The 22,801-nt window shown below is 45.0% G+C and overlaps 1 protein-coding gene across 8 annotated transcripts in view; it reads left to right on the plus strand.

Annotated features, from left to right (window-relative positions):
* Nucleotides 1–6,458: 6,458 nt before the first annotated feature.
* The window catches only part of KALRN (kalirin RhoGEF kinase), a 528,324-nt gene continuing 511,981 nt past the window's right edge, over nt 6,459–22,801 (plus strand). For 3 of the 8 annotated variants that reach the window (XM_055717655.1, XM_055717654.1, XM_055717653.1), the window contains exon 1: nt 6,464–6,849. In XM_055717655.1, coding sequence (XP_055573630.1) covers nt 6,777–6,849 — 73 coding nt within the window. In that variant the 5' untranslated portion in view covers nt 6,464–6,776. Of the gene's footprint in view, nt 6,850–22,801 lie in introns of all 8 variants that reach the window. The other 5 variants (XR_008733430.1, XR_008733429.1, XM_055717657.1 and 2 more) reach the window with 4 other exon arrangements.

Below are 22,801 nucleotides of genomic sequence, written 5' to 3' on the forward strand. Positions count from 1 at the left end.
CCCCTGAGATCTAGTGGAAAGAATGGCTGTGCGTGCTTTCCAGGAGCATGGGTAAAAAGTCAAAGTCACTGAACGACTCTGGTGCATCAGATTTGGCCTCAATACCTCACTGATTGCATCCTTCAGCAACACTGATTATGTTTTCAGAAAAAACAAAATCCAAACTGCCACAAAAAAAAGCAGCTGAGGGGCATCTTATAACAGTTCCTCATGTGAGGCTCTGCAGATATGCTTCTCCAAATTTGTAACATGAACAATATTGTGATGTTCACTTAAAATCAAAACGAAATGTATTTGATGAACCTTATTCATTTGAGTAATTGAGAAAAAGACATTCCAGTTACTGGGTGGAGTCTGATGTGAGCATTACAATGTACATTTTCAGTGTTACAGATATTGTAAAGCACTAAGTAGGATAAAAGAGCTGCTACATAGAGGGTCTGTAAAGATTGCTGGCAGGATTTATGAGGACTGTATAGTGTAGTTTGTCGTAAGGAGGTCTAGGGGATTTTAGAAGGTTGTCAAAGATGACACCATCTGATTCAATAAGAATGCATGAATCATTCAATGACCTAAGGATACTTTTAATGTGTTAGCTGATTAATTTTAGGTTTACTAGGGCTTCTTAGGAAAATCCAAAGCCTAAATACTTTAAAAAATGCAGAGATCCAATCATTTAGTTTTCTAACTTTTTATTAAAAAAAATAAAGTCAGCTCACATTGGTTTTAGTTTTGCATACAACACTACTACTTTTCTTTTGTCCCAGGAAGAAACTTCTTTCTCACACTAATTTATACTGGTGAAATGGAAAAGAGGTTAGTATTTATGTCCAACCATGTGTGAAATTAGTATCCTACAAGTGCACTGAAATGAATGCTTGTGGTAATAAAGTAGTAGTCACTGTTTAATTTTAGTGCATGCTTCACCTTAAAATTGGTTTTCTGAATAGCTACTATGTACATTTACATTCTTCCCAAAACACTTAAATATTTAATACTTCCTTTTTCTGATCTAGTTCTGTAACTCTTTCTGCACTGGGCAGAACTTGCCTGGGAGGTTGCATGGAGTTTAGGAGCTCTTGCTAACTAAGTGCTGCTCAGTATTGCTAAGAACCTGGCAAACTTGCAGAATCAGGATTAAAAGTTTGCAGGAAACTTAGTTAGAATAAAATGTTCTAGCTTAACAGTGCTTAGGACTGATGTTCTTTATGTATATGAAGGTACAGTGTTGACTTGGCCAGCACAAGCCTCTCTTTTCTACCCTGCTGTATCACAAGGAGCCTGGCTGAGGGATATCACCTTTATGATCACATTCCTTCCCCCCACCCCCCACCCCCCAGCTTTGGTAACAGAATCTGTGATCTATTAGCACTAGCAATTTATTTAATAGATGTATCCAAATAGTTACTGGGGAGAAAAGGATTTTCAGTCACATTTGACTCTTTCCAGATTCGTATCTCTAAACTTGGAGGAAGACCTGTATCTTCTTCTTGCAGGTATCGGCTGTTTGCATTTTAAGCTTCTGTGTCCAGAGTGGCAAATGCAGTTCAGTGTCTCATGGAAGAGGCATTTTTGGCTGTCTGCTTATGCTGGCAAACCTCTGCATTGCCACAGTGATAAGACTACTGTATATTTTGTAAGTTGTCTTGCTAATTGTTATCACTTTCTTCTGGATGGGGTGGCGTTTCTGGAGAGGAGTGATTATTGCTCAGCTTTCTGTCCAAGTCTGGGGAAATCAGAACTAATGTCAACTCCGGAAGCAGGAGACTAGATGGCAGCTGAGTAGACATTCCCACTTCAGCTTTGATCCAGATGGGGAGGATAACAATAGCAGGGATGATGCTGGGGCAAGGGCTTTGGCATGCGATTAGACCTTGTTCTATGTCTGCCCCGTACAGCTGTTCCACATCTGAGTGAAGGGTAGAGCTAACCTATGTCTGCGAATGTAGATGTGAGTGCTGCAAAGCCGACCTTGATGTGTATGTGCTGCCTACAGAGTGCAGAAATAATCTTTGGCATATATGCGGGCATTTGAGTCTAAGTATATGAAACATGCCTTCTGCCTCCTCCATCCTGCCCTAGAGGCTTCTCTGCATGTCATATTTCCGGGGACTTGCAGATTTTCCCTCACAGCATTCCTGATAGTCTAGAATATGGATGGAAACTTTCACCCCCTGTGCCTGGTCCCATTTAAAAGCATGGTAGTCTCAGCTCTAATACCTAGACATAGGTCTGAACAAGTCTTTGGGTGTGAGAAGTTCTTCTCACATACCCCAGAATGTAGCTGCAAATAAGGTATTAACCAGGCAGCCTTAGGTGCTTTTAAGACTTATATTTTCCTGCTCTGCGATTGAGGTTTTCTCTTTGATCCTATCTATTAACACTCTGTATTTAGATGTTGCTGTCACAACGAAGGGGAGGGACTTTCTGCACAAATAACGGTCTCTGCAGCACCTTGCAGACTGCAGCTCGTCTGATGAGCCTGGCAGGATGTTTTTTCTCCCTGCCCCTTTCTGAATGAGAACCCTTGGCGCATGTACTGTGTTTTGCAGCCTTGACTCCTGATTCTTTGTGCGTGACACCCAGATTGCATGTGCTTTCTCAGAGTGCTGTACTGTTTCCAGCAGCGTGACTGTCCTAGAGCCTTCAAATACATTCCTCTTGTCTTGGGTCGATGAATTTTACTGATTTCTTGTTGAAATTCTTCTCCCTCCTCCCATCCTATAGTTTGCAAGCTCCTGAGATTTAGCTAAAAAAACATTTCATCTCAGATGCTACCTATTGCCATCCCATTGGAAAACCTGACTGTAGCAAAGGCCTTAAACTGAAAGACTGCATGACAGTTTCTGATCTTTGAGCAGTTTTAGGGGCTGTCACGAAGAAAAGCATTCATACCTAAGTTGTTCGGTGTGGATTGAGGTATTTGTCAAGTAGAGCCATGCAAAAGATTAAAGCAGTATCTGTCAGTGAAACTAGTGTATTTTGGCTTATGTAATTCTACAGGGTTTTGGGTTTTTTTGTATTTTGTTTTTCAAGGAAACTGTAGGTGCCTTCAGCATTATATCTGGAAAGTGAATTATACATTGCAGAAAGTATTTAATTCTATATTTAACAGCTCTTCTTTGAACAACAAAAACTGTAAACTTGTTGCCGGGTCTTGAACTGAAGTCATGGTGGTTCCTAGTTGTTAATGATATTTTACAGTGACAGCCCTGTTCTGCTCGCAATGTTAATAAACATAGTAGCTAGCTTAACGTCTGGGGTTGCACTAAAATTTACTGATACCTGAATGTGGTTCTCCCCGTCATGCATTGCCGTGGTGTGTGCATATGAGAGGTGTGTGCAAAATGTGACAGCAGGACTGTTGCTTCAGTGGTAATGCCATGAAAGCAGTGAATATACTGTGCAGGACTTCGCTGGCCAGTGGAGCTGCAAGCAGAGAAGAACAAACTTGCTGTTCCTTGCACAGCAGAGACAGGCAACAAAAATGCATGGCTTAGTCTTAACATACTTTAATGAAACTGGATTAAAAAAAACCATCTGAACACCTTTACTCTTTAAAAAGTAGAAGTTCCCATTTGTTTCAGAGTATGAGAGATCTGGGACCCTTCTTGTTATAATGAAGTTCTGTGAAAAAAATAGTTATTTGTTTTCAGAAGATACTAGTATCTTATATGGTCAAATCTAAGTGCCTTAACTTGTTTAATCATTAACCAGGAGCCTGTGTAGGTATCAGGATGGTACGTCAGCTAAACAAACTGCTCTCCCTCCCCCAGCAGTTTCTAATGCATTTGATTGCAGGTTATACAGACACAGATGTTTTCTGTAGCCTATATAATTTCTACAGCTGATGCCGTAGGCCACGCCTGCAGGGTTCTTAGGCAAGGAGAATATAAATTTCTCTGTCATTGACAATGTTAATTCCCTTTGGATGATCTGAAACCTTCTCTGCTTATAGGTAACTCCTGTAGCTTCTAAGAATGCTCCTGAAGGAGGAATGCTTTGACTCTAAAAATCACCAGATTGTACCAAATCCTGGGTGGATTCAAAGTGCTTTACAAGGAAGCCACGTTCTTCCTAGCTACCAAGGCTTTAGTGCACACTCACAAATCAACCTGTATGTAAGAGTCCGGGGGAGAATGAGGGTTAAGGAGGGAATCTGAGTTGTGGGAAGAGAATATTCAGAGATGAGATCTTAAGATGGGATTTGAAATAATGTAGCTGGCTTATGTCTGGCGGTTGGAAGGCTTTTCTGCATCCTGGTGTGATGTGGAAGGGCTGAATGGTCACTGAAGAAGGTCTGGTGCTTGTGGTAATGCCCTATTGCTGGTGTTACTAATACGGAGGTGGTCCTGGCATCCTGGTTGTTCTAAGGAGATGAGCTCAGAGGCAGCACAAATGTCCGCAATGAGCTTTGCGAGCCTGGACATAGCTTTTGTGTTGATGTTTTCTGAAGATAGTTGTGAAACGACCCTTTTTTATCCATAAACATAAAAAGGTAAATGTCTTCAATTAAAAGCAGCTGGTGTTAGGCTTGGGAAATGGGCAGTAGATCAGAGATCAGAAGGGCTGGAATAAGGCAACCAGGGGGAAACTAAATGCTATCTATATGGGATATTTCCTTCTATTTCTGCTGTCCCCGGGCATGACATATGATTTGCTTCTCAATTCTCTTTCAATTCCAGTAGTAAACAGTAAGGTCAGAGACTATGTGACTGGGATCTCTGTGCTCATCCTGCCAGGTCAATGCCATTTTGACAGCTAAGTTTCTGCAGGGAAATTTTCAGCCTTTTTATCAAGTGCAATATATCTAGTCAGTGAGCATCCATCCAAACCCATTCTTCCTCTACACTCTATTGAGAAGAGATCATATGGAGCAAACCCGTGGTCCTCTGCTTAAAATACTCTGAGCTGAAACAGGAAAGGTTCTGCCAGCCTCAGCTGCTAACATACCTGACAGACTGAGGTCTGATCCAGAGACTACTACTTACAACCAGTTGGTCTGAGACTTCTGTTTTGGAGTATTTTTTTCTTAAGCTGCACTAGACTGATACTTAGCTCTTTTGAAGTGCTCCAGCGAGTCCCCCTCGTGGTGACCAGGTTCCCAGAGATGTTTTGTCCTTATCTTCTACAGCTGACTTCCTCCCTGTGCATCCATAGAGTCCCTTAAACATCAGAGTTTTTCAGTGGCAAAGGAGTGGTGTTTGGGCACTACCCCTGCAGGATAATGACACTGAGGGCACGAGGACTTGCCGGCTAAAATACTTGTGTTCTTGAGGGTGGGAGATGCAATTTTGCACCAAGGATGGGTTATCCAAGGGTAGTGCAGCCAGAGGGGTGATTGCTCCAACAGTTGCTTTTTCTTTCCAATGGTAGAGGTAGCGAGGACGAACAACTGTGAGTTGTGAGAGTAACTCCTGTTTTACAATGGTCTTTTTAATAGGGGGAACAGCAAATTTCTCCTTAAGCAGGCTGCTAGTTCTAGAGCTGTTACCTGACTGTAGAAGAATGAGGAGCTGGTGAGACTTCAACAGGTGAACAGGAGAAGAAAGAAAAGCGCCCAAATGGCAAACATCTGTCTTTCTGTCTGTGCTTGAAATCTTGATAGCTGGTCTCAGGGAATAATACCCAGCTCAGCTGCTAACAAACAAGTGTTCCTCACAGTGCTCCTTTAGAGACAACAATTGTCATCCCAAATCACAAATATTGGAGCTATGGCAGAGAAATCAAAATTATTTAGCTAGCTGAATCAGTGTCTGAGTGGGGACCAGGGTCTTGGCTTTTCAAACTCTTTTTTTTTTTTTTTTTTTTGGCTCTCTCATTACCTGGGACTGTGAAGGATAACATACGAAGGCATACCTGCAGCAACGTGCAGTTTCATTGATCGTTTCCAAAGCAATTGTACCCCACAGCCCAGGAACAAAAAAAACCCCAAACCCCCGCAAAAAAAAACCCAACCCGCCGATAACTCCAAAACAAAGAAAAAATTTGTTTGTTTGTTTGTTTTTTGTTTTGCCGTGTAAATCACACCGGCGTTCACTTTCGCGCGCCGAGTACCTGCCCAGCTGACAGCCGAGCGCTGCGCCGTGCCCCCGCGGTTATTCATCGGGGGAGACATGGCAGCGGCGCAGGCCGGCGATGCTCAGCCGTGCGGCTGCGGAGCGCCGGGGGGTAGGGAATAAAGAAACCCACCCCCCCGCTGGGGCGCCCGGGCCCGCACCTGTGCCCGGCCCGCTCCGCCGGCGGCCGCTGCATCCCCGCCCCGGGCGCGCTGCTGCGCGGAGCGGCCGCGCCCCGCGGAGGGGCTGCCCCGGCGGTGGGGGGCGCCTCAGCCTCCCCGGCCCGCGGCCCGGCCTGGCTCAGGAAGTGCCGGTAGGGAAGCGGCGGGGGCGGCCGCCGGGGGCCGGGCCGGGCTGGGCTGTCAGCGCGGCGAGGGGCAGCGGCGGCGCGGGGGAGCGGAGCAGGTCGGAACAATAGCGGGTGGAGGGGAGGGGGCCGGCGGCGAGGCTCGGCACCGGCACCCGCACCCCGCCCCGGGCCGCGCCGCCCAGCGCAGCCCGGGGGCAGCGCAGCCCAGCCCCGGGGCAGCCGCCCCGCAGGCACCGCGGAAGGGATGATCCGGGCGGCGCTCGGCTGGGCTCGCTGCTAAACGCGCCTCCATCCCTCCCTCCCTCCTCTTCTCCCTCCCTCTCTCCCTCCCTCTCTCTCGGCTCTCCTCCTCCCTAACTCACTGGATATTACCAGCCGCCGGGCTCGCCGCCGCCTCTCCCCCAGCCATGAATCCTGCCGAAGGGGCGGCGGAGGAAGGCGCTGTCCCCGACTCCGAGGTGGATGCTTTCTTCCGAACAGGTAGGGGAGCCGCGGCGAACGGGCCGGGGCAGCGCCGGGCCTTGCCTCCGCCGCGGGATGCGGGGCTGGCGGCGGCGGCGCGGGCACCGCCGGCAGCGGAGCCGCGGGGAGGGGAGAGGAGGGAATGGAGGGGGTCCCCGTCTGCCTCCTCGCATTGTCCGCCGCAGCCCCTCGGCTCGTCCGTTCCCCTGTCCCCGCTCCCGCCCCCGGGAGGAGGATGCTACTGCGGGGCTGCGCTCCCGCCGCCGGCCGCCTCGGGAGGGGACCGGCCGGGCCCCCGCCCCGAGCAGGCACAAAAGCCCCGCGGTGATGCTCGGGGAGAGCCGCCGCCTTGTCGCCGCCGCGGGAGGCTGCGCCGGCTGGGCCCCGCCGCCCCCCGCCCCGAGCAGCGGCGGCGGCCGCCCGGGTACCCGCCGGTGTTCGGACGCAGCCGGCTGCCTGCCCTGCCGCCCCGGTCCGCCCGGGCGAAGCGCCGGCGCCCCCCGTGCCGCCCGCGGGTGGGCAGCGAGGCAGAGGCGGCCCGGGCACAGCTCGCCCGCGGCCCCGCTGCCGGCCCGGGGTGCTGAGCTCGCGGGGACGGGCTGGCGAAGTATCTTAGGGCAGGGCGAGAGCCGTGTGGGTCGGTCTCCCGTTTCAGGGGATGCTGGAGTTGAAGTGTAGCTGGGCTACAGCAGAGCGTGGTGTGGGGCCTTCGCTAATGATGCGGTGGCTAATTAAATTCTCTGGGCATTGGGTACGTGCTGGGGGTCCCTGCTGCACCACCCGTTTGTGAAGTGGTGTTTGTGTGGGAGCCCACCGCTCTGAAGCAGGGCTTTGCACAGGGTCAGCATCTCAACAGAAACAACTTGTGGTCTGCCTTCCCTGCCCACCCCCCCCCACCCCCCGACAAAATCTGCAGTATTATAGGCTTCTTCACAGATTTTTAATTAAAAATTGTAAAGGATTTAATACTTGTTTCATAAGGGGATTGACCCTTAGAGTCTAGGACTGAAACTTACTGTCATGGCTGTTTGTCAAGACTTTCCTTTTCAGCTGTTTTCCTCCTTCTACCTGCTCATTAGCTACACACAGTGCTTTGAGCTCCAGTTACAAAAAAAAAATAATAATGTAATCACCAAAACTTTAAAATCCTGAAGGCTTGCAGCAGCTCCCTGCTATGATAGACTGTACCCCATTTGTGTGAAAACTCTTTGATCTAGAGGATAACTATAATAAGGTCTGGCTGTGCGTATCTTGTGATCCACAAGCCATTAAGCCATAGGATATTTGCCTGTTGATCGCCTACCTGGTTACAAGCTCATTTCTGAAGTCTCAACAATGACAGATTTGTTTATAAAAAGAAAAATAACCCACCAATTTTTCTTCTGAAAGGAACCTGTTAATTAAGTTTTCCCCCACCTTTTCTTTCTCCCTTCTTTCACCCAAAGCTGAATCATTTCTCTGTGACACTGCCTTCTCAACATAAGCACGTTAGCAGAATTGAATTTGGAGAGAATCAAATCTGTCTATCTTACAGGAAAAAAAGTATTCCTAAGTGAGGAAAAAGTACAGGAAGTCATGTGGCTAGCCATTTCTCCCAATCTGCTTCCACCTGAACGTTCACCTGTAGATCCATGAATACGCTTGTCACCTGCCTTATACATTTAACCTGGAGATTTCAGAAAGTCTCCTAACACTTTGGCTTGCTGAGGGGAGAAAATCACAGGAACCTGGACTTGGAAAGGTGCCTAGGCCACATCCTTGTGCTGAACCATACATGCATAGGCCGTCCCTGGTGGTTGTTTCACCTACCTTAAGCTTTGTGGAAGGAGGTGGCAAAATTCTTGTTTCTGTGCTGTTATGTAGCATCTTGTGTCCAAAAAGATGACATGAAAAAACCCTATTCATTTTGGTTGTCAGCTGTTACAACAGCCACACAACATCACTGGGAAGTAGGGGGGGAAAAAGCATGAGAGCAGACAAGACTCGTGAAATTGCACTGTGTGCTGTTTCCTGCATTGTTTGTGCCACCGTTCACTTCTGGGGTTTGTGCGCTGCTCTTGTGCCTGTCTGAAGTTAGTTTTAATGGATGGCAGAGAGAACAGCTGATGTGGGGCTGAGGAGAACAGCTGTAGACAGGACACAACTGACTCTCCCACTTGTCTTCTTGGCTGTCAATAGCAATTGTGCCCGAGTAAGGACTGTGAGATAGGGTCTGCTCTGTAGTAGCTGCAGAGACCTGCATTGACTTAGCATCCTTCTTCCGTTGATACCGGCGCTTTTTTTTTTTTTTTTATTCCTTCTGTCCTGATTTATATGCTGAATCTCTAAAGCATAACTGTTGTGGTTTACATACCCTTGAACATTCACATCAAATAAAAAATGAACCTATGTGGTTTAAAGATTAGCTGCTCTAATAGCACAAGCATACACTGAGCTGTCTAAACTCTTCCCAAATTCATAGCCACTACATGAAAAAGCATGAACTCGTTATTCTCAGTGAAAAAAATGGAATTCAAACAACTACTGTCTCACTTGGAGGCTTTTAGCAACTGGCTGGGATTCGCGCTGAGCTGGGAGGATCGATAGGCTGCTCCCTGGTACCAGCAGAGGAGGCTGATGCAGAGAACAGAGCGGCTCCCCCAGCAGCACCCCAAACACTTGGAGGTAGCAGTCCCTTATCAGCTATGGCAACTGAGATAGCAGCTCTCTGAGCTGTACCTGGAAAGTAAAACTGGAAGAATTAACAAGAGGTAATAAAGGAAGGTTTGTTCTGATGCTTACACTGATGAGAACTAGGAAGGACTTTTTAAGAAAAAGCGTGGATTTAACACCTGTGTGGTTGATGCTGGCAGTCAGCTAAACCTCTCAGGAGGCAGGCAGGGTAGGGACTATTCTAATTTTCACCATCAGATACACGCACAGAGTAATTCAGTCTCCTTTTAGAGAATCACTCCCATGTAACTGGCATAAAAATTAACAGGCAGAGGGACTTTAAGGGCAGAAATGACTACTACAGTCTGCAGCTCTGATTTCTGGGATAATGCTGGCTGCTGAATTGAGGCAATAATTTCTGTGCAACATCTATCCCTTCTGTTTGAGCTTATGTTTGAATAAGAAACCAAATCTATGCCTAGGTATGTCTTGGTAAGTTTCATGTCTATTTTGCGGACAAATAAAATATGAGCAAGTTCTCTGGAACTCTGGGTAGTCTATATTAAATGTATACTAAGACTTTTATATTGCGTGGAACTGACTCCAAATACTGCTTGTTTCAAACATAAAGTAAGTCACCTTGTAAAGCATACAAATGACAGATACCCCTTGGATACAGACACAGAAGGGAAGCTTTACTTTTGTGCCGAAGCTGCAGGAATTTCTGCAGTATGTTTTGGAAGCAGGGGTGAAACATGTAAGGAAAACCTTTACCAAAATTTTAAATATTTACAGAGGTCAGTGGCAGAACAATTTAGCAAACTACCAATTACTGGAAAAGGTAATCATCGATATTTCTTATCCGCTAGCAGATACAGTTTTATTTTCTGATTTATTTTTATGGCACTTAAGTATAACATTGATTATGTCTGATATGAAGATGCTGACTTTGTTATCGATACTTCCTGTGAGTGAGTTGAAAATTGATATTGTTCCATCTCCTTTGACTGCAATGAATTATTCTGTTTGCTTTCTGCTTTCCACCAGGCAGCTATACGTCCAGTTTTGTTCATTTGTGCACAAGTGACTGGCAGCTCCGCTACTTAATAACTTTAAAATGATTGGCAGTGGCCAGGCTGTTTGATCAATAGACGTGCTTGAAATGATGTCTGCAGAGAAGTGCTCCTTGAGGTTGATGGAATCAAGTGTTTCCTCATAGAGCAGATAAATTGATTCAGTCGAGTTGTCACTGGGGGTGAGGTGTTCGTGTGATGCCTGGCTTCCTCACCTTGAGACTTTGTAAGGCCTGGTCTGGTAATGTGTGCTCATAAAGGAGTTTCTGTTGTAGAAAAGACCGTCAGGTTGTGCCTACCACTTGGAAAGCTCCTGTGTTTGAGGTGATGCTGTTAATTAAAATCTCCACTGCTCTCTGGAGGCTTTGACCTCTGACCCTGTCAGGATTATGAGGTTTGTTCCTTTCTTATTGTCTAATGTAGGTGGTTTTTCATGTGATTGATGTGAGGGAGGAGGACGGCTATCATGTGGGGACCCAGATCCTCCTAAGCCTCTTGTCACCGGGTAGCCCAGTGCATGGAGAAGGCTGTGTGGCTGTGCCCTGCTGTTGTCCCATCTCCTCCTCAGGACTCTTGGAGGGAGCTCTGCTAGTCCAGGAATTGGCATGTAGATGTGGCAAAGGATCTATAGGTGAATCAAGAGTTCTTGGTAGGGAAGAGGACAGTCATTCCTATCTCGTCCTACAGACGCTGCTCAGAAATGGGGCAGAACGTGCTGATTTGTGGGGTCTTGTGTAAAAAGGGAAGGATCTCTGTTTGATACTGGAAGGGAGCAATTTACTTTGGTGATTTCTGTTCAGAAAAGCATTTATTGCACATACTTCTTCCTTTCTTCTCACTGAGAAGTACATACAGGGCAATGGGGGTGACAACTGATAGTAATTTACAATGTTCTTCTGGATGAGATTGCATTGTGTTATAGGGCAGTAGGAAGATATTTATTCTCTTGATATTAACTCAATTAACGCTGAACAGAATTACTTCCAGAGGAAGAGGCCTTTCACACCCAGCTTCTGTTTAGAGCTGCTATGCATTGAGGTTCACAATCTTCAATTTCCAGGACACAGTGCAACAGGGAATGTAAGCTTATAGCACAGACATTAGTAAAGTTCACAGGCAATGCAGTAAGGCTTGATACGGCACCTACAGAAGTTATTGGTGGGGGGGAACGGGATGGACGGACCTGTTGCTGACACTGTGTTTTGAGGCTGAAACTGAAAGAAGAAAAGTGCTGTCCCAAAGTCACCAGAGAGGAGCCCTGTACAACCGTCCTAGTGCTTCTGTAGCCCATTTTGCATGTGGCCTTAGATGGCCATGTGTGTTTTGGGATGATGAGCTACATGGATGCAATTGAACATCCAGCTTGGCCAGGCAAACGCAACTATCGCTGTTTCCCAATACCTGCCTCCCATAGTGTATTTTGTCAAGTCCGATGATAATAACCTGCTGGGGAAACATGAGAGTTTAAAAATGGGAGCAGCTTTGATGGGTTTGGTAGGGGGTTTTCTTTGGGTTTCATTTCCAAGCACACCCTCGCGTTAAGAGCCTGCTGGGGAGTCCTCTGGCCAGACAGGTGCTCTGGGCCTTTTGAAGGTGGGGGATGAAGTATTCTGTTGTTTCAGCTGCTGTGACCTTGAGGTCCCTAGGAAGGTTGGTTATGGATGTATAGCAGCTTTATTGCTCCATGGCGACATGTACCGTATAGTACCCAGTGGTATTTTAAGTACTTCATAGTTATATCAAAGAAAATACTTATGGAGTATTAGGCCTTATAAACCCACAGTGCTATGCATTTTATGGCTGGAACTTAAAGTCAGTCATGAAACAACTTAGAAGTATTTGTGCTTTTGTTTGATTTGGACTGGTGTCCTGCTTTTAATATTTCTTTGGATAAACAACTCCCGTTTTACAGCCTTGCATGGCACACGCACCCTGTGTTTAACTGAAGGGACTCTGCCACTTGGGGAATTTTGCCTGGCAAATCTGGCAAGAATAACAGTGAATATTACAGTATACGTGTTGCAAAAGAAAGCTGGATATGAAAAGAGAAGTCAAATATGGTTGTCTGAATGGACAACTCTAAAGTGTGGAGGGTTGTAAAAGAAATATTTTATCCCCCCCTCCCCCTCCAGTTCTGGGACAGATTGCATTACTGTCGTGCAGATCCAGAGGACTTGAGAGGAATTGTTCGGGAGTTTTCATGGGTGTAACTGAAAACAGAACTGGGCCCAGGCACCACAATGGCAATTGTAAATCTAGGTTTGAGTCAGTAACCTGTGCGATATGTGGCCTGCAATGTGTTCGAAGGGGACTTAGAGCATTCCAGGCTAAAAATGGAGCAATATTTCAGCAAAATATTTAAGTTTTCATGTCTTATTTCAAGTTTGGTTCAGAAGAAACCCTGTATTTGAATCCAGGGCAAAGATTTTTCTCTTTTGGAAGTCATTGTGAAAGTCATTATGTATGCGATTACTGTGGAATAACATTAGTTTCAGTTGCTTTTCACTTACTTTATTTTTGAACTATTCAGTGATGGTTCAAAGTGGTATATTAAAAATATGTGTGTTCAACGCTGGCATGTGAAATACTGTGTGAAACATTTATTGAAGTTTAAACAATTCCTGTTTCCTAATCAAAGGCTTAAGAGATAATTCTGTTTCTCTGTTTAAATATAAATATTCATTTTGCTTGCTCATTTTCATTAACTAGTGCCTAGAATAAATTGTGGTTTATTTGGGTTCTTTCTCTCTTATCAACATGTGTGGCTTTGTTACTAAAATCTAGGATTGTTTTCTGTTTCTTCCAAATTGCCCGATATGATGACTGAGAGCATGTAGGTACATAGGCCTAATTTGTCACATTCCTGCTTCAAGGCAACAAATTGCCTTTAAAACTAAAAATGAAATTCCTTTTTTTGTAACCTTAATTACATGAACCAGCATTTCAGTTTCGCTGATGGAACAAAACTGCCATAATTAGGCAGACTGTAGTTTTTAGCGTAAGGTCACATCATGCTTTGCTGAGAATAATAAGAGGAAATGATCTTCAATTTAACATCTCGGTGACTGGCAGGCCAGCTGCTCTGGTCATTTCTGTTAGTGAAGTGGCCTTGGGAAAAGGGTGAGTGTGTGCTGTTTGTGAGAGAAATTAAATTAGCCTTCTCGCATAATTGGTACCCGTGTAGACTTAGTGGAGTTTTCAGGTTTTTTAAACAACTTTTTTTTTTTTTGTAATGCACATAATAAGCTGTGCTTAAGTGACAGAAGACATGCCTTACCTTTAAAATGGAAAAAAAAATAAAAATCATTGCAAGGAAAGATTTGACTCCAAGGTGTTGTGCTCTCCTGGGTGCTGTGAGCCTTTCCTTTGCAAGGTGAGCGCTCAGTAAAACAGTGAAGGCAATAGGTCAGGCATGCTGTGGTGCAGCCAGGATATGAAGAGTGGTAGCTGGCCCAGGTTGGTATGTTACCTGAAGTTAGAATGTACGTAGTGAAAAGAGCTTTGTAAAGGTTCCTTGGTAATATCAGTGTGGCTGGCATGGTTCCTGACTCCTGGAGTGTACCCTGGCATTCCCGCTGTTTTAATGGCAACTGGCAGCCTACACTGGGAGCAGCATGGTCAGCTGGAAACAATAGTGTCTGATTCTTGTTTGTCAGCTGGGACAATAGCCCTGCTGATGGGCTGTGGTAGAGGAGAGCGGGCTTCCTTTGTATGGCAGTGCAGGCATGGCAGATGGCTAATTGGACATGATAAACCACGGGGGCAATGGGGGAGAAAAAGGAGATCTGCAGGGATTATCAGCTTGTATCCCCCATGTTATGGGGAAAAAAAAAAAAAAAAGTATTTTAAAGATGTTATCAACTTTAGCTCTTTGCCATGAATATATCATTCAATAATGAAGAAAGGGAGACATCCTAACTAAAGTCCCTCCTTAGCTGATGTGAAGTCCACTTTATTAGCTGGGAGCAAGTCATATTACTGTATGGGAAGGCAGACAAACACATAGCCCCCAGAGACGCTGACATGGCACTTAGGAAAATTAGCAGTGCATATTTTTCACCAGTCTTGTAAGTGAATGTCAAACTGTTGTGCCAAACAGCATCCAAGTTGAAAACAAAGAGCTTTGCAGCAGTGCTTTTCAGGAGTGGAAAGTTACGCTGTACCATAGTTTGTCTTGATACGAATAGACGTCCATCAGTGTTGGAACACTGAAAAGCTAAGTTGATTAATGAAGACAGAATTTATTTGTTTAAATGTGTTTTATTAGACTTAATAGAGTATACACTATGAAGCCAAAACCTGAGGCCCTTGTGTAAACTTTTGCTTATTTAAAGCAGCTTAGTGAAAAATGAAATGCAAGCCTCACGGCTAGGACAAAAAAAAACAGAGGAGTGGAACACTCTCCTGTGAGGAAAGGCTGAGGGATTTGGGGTTGTTCAGCCTGGAGAAGAGAAGACTTTGGGGAGACCTCATTGCAGCCTTTCTATGCTTGAAGGGGGTTTATAAGAAGGATGGGTGTAGACTTTTTAGTAGGGCTTGTAGCGATAGGACAAGGGGTAATGGTTTTAAACTGAAAGAGGTTAGATTCAGACTAGATAAGGTGAAATGTTGTACAGCGAGGGTGGTAAAACACTGGCACGGGTTGCCCAGAGAGATGGTAGATGCCCCATCCCTGGGAACATTCAAGGTCGGGGTGGACGAGGCTCTGAGCAACCTGATGCAGTTGAAGGTGTCCCTGCTCATTGCAGGGGGGTTGGACTAGGTGACCTGTAAAGGTCCCTTTCACCCCAAACTATTCTGTGTTTCTGAGGTGTGTGGCAGCCCCAGGCAGTTTTCAATATGAGATGTGTAGGCTTAGCTGGTAGCTTCAGTGGCTCTAGGCTGTGGGCTGTGAGCCCAGTGGTGTGCCTAAAGCCCAGTAGGAGCAGGCAGAAGTTCATCCCACTGGATGCATTTTAATTCCTTTTTTGCTCTCCCTAATTAAACAGCAAGAGAAAGCACACTGCAACCTTGGGAGTAATTCCACAATTTTTGTTCGTCTTGCCCTCTGTCTGGAGGTATAAGAAGTAAGGTGGAAGGGAGGTCATGTGCATCGGTGGCTGCTGCAGTGATCTATAGTCATCACTGGCTTTAATTCCCTGTTTTGTAAAATGGTATCAAGTGCCTAGAATACTTCGCTGCTTTAGTGTCTCTCATAATAACGTTATGGTATGTAACAGATATGTTTAAATTGTAGTAAAAATAAATCTGCAAGAGGCTAAAGGTAATAGCTAGCAAGAAAAATGCAGTACTTTGTGGAAGCAGATTTACTTTCTGTGGAAATGTCTGGACTGTGTTTCTCTTCCACTGTTTACTACTGTCTTTTCCCACGGGACAAGTTTAGTGGAATCTCCAGATGAAAAGTTTCAGCGGGTTGCCTTTCGTTTCAGCAGGCCCTTCAAGTGCTGTACCGGTCAGTCTGTGTAGCTCTTGAAGCTATAGGTACAGGAGAGCATTTGAAGGATTGTGAGTGGATGCAATAAAACTTCCAATAGGGCTATCCTCCTGTAGGGCCTATTATATTGTCACCACGTTACAATGGTTCTTTACCAGAGTTTATTATTTGTATTATTGTCTCAGTCACTGATTAGTTGGTTTTGAAGCAGATGCTGCGTGACACTGGACAAAAAGATGATCCCTGCCATCACGTGCTTACAATAAATGCTGTCACTGGGTTATGAGTTCATTTAACCGAAAAATTATCTTTCGCTATGCTTTTCTTTTAAAGACACCTAAATGACAAGCCAGAGGAATTAAGGATTCTAGCACGGGGTGTGGAGCAGGGGGAATGGCTGGGAATAGGTACAAGCAGAAAAATAGGGAAGAAATGAGAAAACTGTAGGGAAACCTAAAAACATAGAAGAATGCAACCAAGTCATCTAGCAGAGCACTTCAGAGTTGGAGGGCACTTGGCAGAAAAAGGGATCACAGTCTGCATCCTTCATGGAAGGGAAGCGGGTGATGTCAGTGTGGGGAAGGTCAGAAGCCAAAGGAAATCACATAAATGAGACAGTAAGAGGTTTGATTGGAGTTGAGCTTTTGGGATGGAAAGCCAAAGGTAGATTTTCTGACACGTCAGAGAAAAAAATTGACAAACTTTGGCTGGGCACATAGTGAAAGGAAGGAACAGGCAAAGCCTGTGCATGTGCCATGTTCAGAGTGGGGAAGGTAGCCATAGGAGGTACTGCAAATCACAGGAAAAATATCAAGGTTTTCTCTTATAGGAGATGCCCATCACCATCAAAGACCATCATTATCACACTGCAGTCTTTTAATGGTGACTACACCAAATGCTTGTCTTGCTTTGACGCTCTGGAGAGAAGTCATTTCCCTATGAAGTGAAGACACAGCCAAAGTCTTGGGTGTTCTGCTTCACGTTTAATGCCTCTTGCTCAGAGAAATATGTCATGAAGAGCCAGCCTCCTTGGATCTGACTGCCACTGTGTTCACAGCAATTTAACTTTCCTGCTCTGTTTTTCTGTGCTGAGGCAGAGAGTTCAGGAGTGATGCTAATAGAGCCAGTCTGAAGCATTCAGATAAATTTAGCCCAAAGGAGCAAGTCATGCCTACTGGGTAAATAGTAATGATCTTGTGAGCTTCAAGGACTCAGATCTACGGTGTGCGAATCTCCTGTTAACAGCTTGCTCCTATTCAACTCAGTCCTGCTCAAAAGTTAGCTGGGATGTTAAATAGGTCAGCTATCTATTACAGATTCCTGTAATCTGTCTGCTGCTTCAGGTTATTTATCAAATTCCTAACGAGATGGTCTTGAACTATTTGAGGCCAGAAGAAAGTTGTTAACACAGGCCCTGTTTGAAACACCTCTGGTTCTAAAACCGAGCAGAGGGAAAAACCTGTTGGTTAGATGAGTTCAGATCAGTTAACGCTGATCTGTGTGGGTAATTGGAGTTTGTAAAAATGACACTTCCCAGCATGTAAGCCCTTATCATGGGAAAAGATTATTTTATTTTATTTTTTTAAAGAAAAGCTGCTTTTCCTCATCGTTGACCTGTGCAGTAAGGTGTAACTGGCAGCTTGGACCTGGTTGCTGCAATTGGGATTGATTTCAGTGCTTGATCCAGGTTCAGCTCCATTGTGATCATGAAGAAGATGAGGGGGCTGGAGCATCTCTCTTATGAGGAAAAGCTGAGAGAGCTGGGCCTGTTTAGCCTGGAGGTGAGAAGACTGAGAGGGGATCTTATCAATGTATACAAGTATCTTAAGGGCGAGTGTCAAGAGGATGGGGCCAGGCTCTTTTCAGTGGTGCTGTGACATGATAAGGGGCAAGGTGCACAAACTGAAACACAGCAAGTTCCATATGAATATAAGGAAAAACTGCTTTACTCTGGGGGTGACAGAGCACTGGAACAGGCTGCCCAGAGTTGTGAAGTCTTCTTCTCTGGAGACATTCAAAACCCACCTAGATGTGGTCCTGTGCAATGTGATTTAGGAGAACCTGCTTTAGCAGGGAGTTGGACTAGATGATCTCCAGAGGTCCCGTCTAGCCCTGACCATTCTGTGATTCTGTGATGTTTGTGCATGGGAACCCTATGATGCTCATGTGCAATAGTTCAAAACCAATGGCTGTTAGGTTCTTACTCAGGTAGTCAAAGGACAGGTTTTTACAGCATCCACCTCAGAAGTCAAGCAGTGTTCAAGATGTGCAGGATGAACAATAACTGCTTTGCTTGGCTCAGCCATCCTCAGGTCCCCTTGGTGTGCTGTAGTAATGGAGATAATAGTAATTAGCAATAATAGGCAGAATTAGTACAGCATTTCAGAACACATAGTCACAGTCTTTGTTGTAGAATAGGGAAGTCTCATCAAACCTGTCTATAAAAAGGGGATAATCAGGCACAAAGCTGTACTAAGTGGCTTTCTTGAGGCTGCATGGACTTTGTGCGCATGTTCTTGAAAAACCCATCCCCTGGCGGTGGAGCAAACCCTGACAAAGCACTGCATGCCTTTGCCTTCTGTTGGCAAGGCATGGGCCAGGAAAAGCACCCCAATCCCTTTTACTGTAGGACTGTCAAAGGTCACGGCTGAAGTGACAGGTGAGATCAGAGAGATGTGCAAACACTCGGCTCTTCTTTTAAAACACTTTATATAGGTGTCTATATATGGATGCAGGTGACCTGCTTCAGACAGGTTATACATCTTGGCCTTAGTCCTGGCAATGGGATTAACATACTTTGCCTATGTCCGCACCAGCCAGTCAAACGGTCTTAAGATTTATTTTTTTTTACACTGACCGTATTTTTAAATATACGTAGGTCAGAGCTACATCTGGCATAGAAAATGGCCCTATGCCAGTGGCAGCGGAGGAGCTATAGTAATTTACACAGGCAGAAATTTTGGCCTTATTTCAGCTGACAAACTCCTGTCAGGATGGGACCAAAGAGGACTAGTAGCAGAGTAAGGATATTTCTAATTTAATGTGTTAAGACATCCAGATTTTGCTCATCATGGTGGTACCCGTATGCTAAAAAAACGAGGCACTTGGGGTCTGGGTCCATTCTGCTCGCTATTTGGTGTGGTCCCCTGTGCCTTTTTTGTAATGAGCATGCTGCTGTGAAAGTTACATCTATTAAATGCTAAATGTAAGAGAGATTTAATGGCATGCTATTAAAAAGTTCCACCTACCTAAAAATGCTTTGCTTTCCAGCCCAGGTTTGCTAATATATTCCATATTTCACAGAGATCTCATTATGAAGAGAATGCTGTCAGGAGCCATTTACAGCCCTGATCCTGCTTTTGTTGTCTTTTACGAGTGCCAGATTCCCTTTCGCTGCAGAGCCAACCACTCTGCCTTGAAGTTTATGCTGTGGATGTCTCCCGTGGGCGCATTAGTTACTGTGGGCTTGGGGAACGTACCTCCTGACTGGTTCCACACAGCAGAGTTTAACAGAGCTATAACCATCGTATATGATTTCCTTTTCTTGGTCTCATTTTTCCTCATACTTTTTCCTCTTGGAATATATCTAGCAAATGTAAAACCTGTGTGTTGCTATTCCAAATGGGGCCATTCACTTAATGTGGCATTGTCCAGTGTAGAATAAATACCCATGGCCTTCTGAAGAGTGCTGAATTGATTGCACGTACCACCTGTATTTACCAGCAACATTCCCCATGTAGCATGAATGAGACAACTGCAAACAGTTGTAATTAAGTGCTACTCTGAAGAATAATTTTCACACTGACCAGAAATAAAGTCTGATTGCATTTTTCTATGGGAATATATAGACAAAGGAAAGTTTCTTCTTTGGGAGTTATCTTTATATTTCTTTTCTTTAGAGACAGAAACAGTGGGAGGTATAGCACAGGCACTGGTCACCAGTCCGTGGACTGCAGAGGCTGGTGTGGGAGCTCTCTCTCTCTGTAAATGCCTGTGGTAGGTTGACCTTGGTTGGATGCCAGGTGCCACCAAGCCTCTCTGTTACTCCCCTCCTCAGTAATACAGGGGGTGAGAAAATATAATGGAAAAACACTCGTAGATCAAGATGAAGGCAGCTTAATAAAGTAAAAGTAGTGTGTGGAAGCAAAGAAAACCAAAAGATTTTATTCTCTACTTCCCGTCAACAGGCAACGTCCGGCCACTTCCCAGGAAGCAGGGCTTCAGTATGCATCGTGGTTGCTCCAGAAGACAAACGTCATAAATAATGACTGCTCCCCTTTCTTTCTCCTTTCTCATAGTTTTTATTGCTGAGCAGACCTCACATGGTATGGGATGTCGGATATCCCTTTAATCACTTTGGGTCAACTGTCCTGGCTGTGTCTCTTCCAAAGATCTTGCCCACCCCCGTCCCACTGGTGAGGGGGGGTTAGAAGGTTGGAGAGACACCCTTGATGGTGTGTGAGCACCACTCAGCAGTAGCCAAAACACTGGTGTGCTACCAACACAAGCGCAGCACTGAGGGCTGCTGTGGGGAAAATCAACTCCATCTCAGCCAGACCCAGTACAATGCCACTGCCCGTTCATTGCTCCCTAGACCAGAGCACGGCCCTTACTTTTTGGTGGCTGCATCTCCCCAGCAAAGGCTTCCTTTGGCTCATGTTTACCTGGAAGATTTAGGAAGGAGCAAACCTGCTCCCTGGCTCTTTTTTTCTAGATGTCCCCAACCCAAAGACAGGGGTCTTGTGGAACTGAACAAGAGAGTTTTGTGGGGGGAGTCTGTCACTCCTTTTCCTCTTGCCCTGCTCCTGGGGTATGCAGTGACCTCTGTTTGCACATGAAGTACCTGAATGTCAAATGGACAAGATGAAAGCTTTATACAGATAAAACTCAAAATCTTTAAACTAGTAAGACACTGCGGAGGGCAGACTCTAGTTGCCTAACTAGCAGGCAAGCAAAGTGCACAGGCAAACAAAGCAGGACTAAGCTCCTTTTTTCTCTCTTCCTTTTTTTTTTTTTCTTCCCATCTAACACATAGCTACATTAAAGCTATGGCTAATGACTTCTGAAGGGATCTCCTCCTCTGACTTCCTTTTTGTTCTTCCAGTCTATGTATCTATTTTCCCTGAGAGCTGTTCCAGGAACTGAATTAAAACCTCCCATGTCATTACTTTTCCTTTTGGTGTGTGGACACTGTGCAAACGGTGGCTCAGGCAGCAGCCTGAAGCAGTTAGGTTTCACAGGAAGCCAACTGGAGCAATCTATTTTTAAAATGTTACTTTGATGAATTGGATTTTATGACCTGATTTCAACTGGTCTTGGGTGCCCACGTGTTGTGCTGCCACAGCGTGAACCCGCAGGAGCATCTCTGTTTGCTGTTTTGCCAGTGCAGTCCTATCTGCTTTCTTTATCAGACAGCAATAAATTGTTCTTTCCATCCGCAGTCCTGCTTGTACTGTGTGTTGATAATGGAGAGTTGCAGATTGTTTGAAAAACTGTGCTTGTCATTTTGCAATTTCTTGGCTGTGCTGTTTCCCTTCAAGTGGTGGAGTCTGGACTTGGGGCCGTCATCTGTTATGAAACACTATTGCATTTTTTTATTTCAAGTATCTGTAAAAAAATATTTAAAAATCCTGCATGACCAAAGAGTTCATGTGTAAGTTTATATGTTTCATCCTTAGCATTTCTATAGAATTATGGATATAAGTACTATGTAAGACCTTAAAGCACCAGAGTTGCAAATACCCACACCTCTCAGCTACAGTAAATGAAACTTGAAGAACCTTGATCTGGAAAGCTGTGGGCTGTTGCAGCATCAATCCTTGATGCCTCATCTGGACCTATCCTTGCACAGGTCCTCTGAACATCTGTGGCACAGAAGCTTTACAGCAGGTCTTTGGCAGGTACTGGCCTGGACTTGTACCTCCTTATAGGAGGCATTCAGCATGTAGGAGTGAATATAAATCTTGTATTCAGTCTCTTGAGACTGTCTTAATATTTCTATTGTGTAATTCTACACAATGTTTCTGTTGTGCTGAATTAACTTCAGTTTATTCTCAATGCAGAAACAAATGGGAAAGCTGTAATGGATTGCTTTGGCTTAGGTATTGATGCTCGAGAAAGCTGTGTGTTTCAGTGTTACACTTTTATACATGGCTAAGTAAAAGAATGTGTTAGTGTGGAAGTTTAGGACTTGTCATGGAGGTGTTTATCATACTGTAATCCTCCTGGGATTCTGCTGATAAATGGGATTTTTAGATAGAAAGCTCCCATGGATGGGTAGGTGCTGATGACTCAATGATTGACACCTATCCATTTGAGCCCCTAAGAGGCACTTGGATATCAAAACTGCACTTTTTTTTGAAGTTAAGACTGGAGGTTCACAGTTTTGAAGCTGTTGGTGCAACTAAGGAACCCTGTAAGCAATTTCTGGAAAGGAAGGCTACATTCTTAATATCCTGGCCAGATTCCTCTTGAGATAGCTATTTTCTCTGCTTTTTTACGTTTCTGCTCTGAGGTTATACTTTGTAATGCTAGTGTGCATGAATAGTTGATAAGTTTGACTGTATGAATTGCTGTGTTTTACTGTTGAGAGGTAATTTGTATCTGTGACTCTTTCACAGGGCTTCAGGATGAAGATCCTGTTATTCTTAGCACCTCCACTGTCTTTGCATAACCTCTCTCACTTCAGGCAACGTAAAACAAACGCAGCTCTGTGGCAGGAACAGCACATGCAGACACCACGTCCAGGCATCCCGTCCTTCCCGCCTGCTATTGAAGTCGTCCGGGAACACACAGGCTTCCCCTGCGTCAC

This window comes from Falco cherrug, chromosome 8 (assembly GCF_023634085.1).
Source record: "Falco cherrug isolate bFalChe1 chromosome 8, bFalChe1.pri, whole genome shotgun sequence".
Lineage (NCBI taxonomy): Eukaryota > Metazoa > Chordata > Aves > Falconiformes > Falconidae > Falco > Falco cherrug.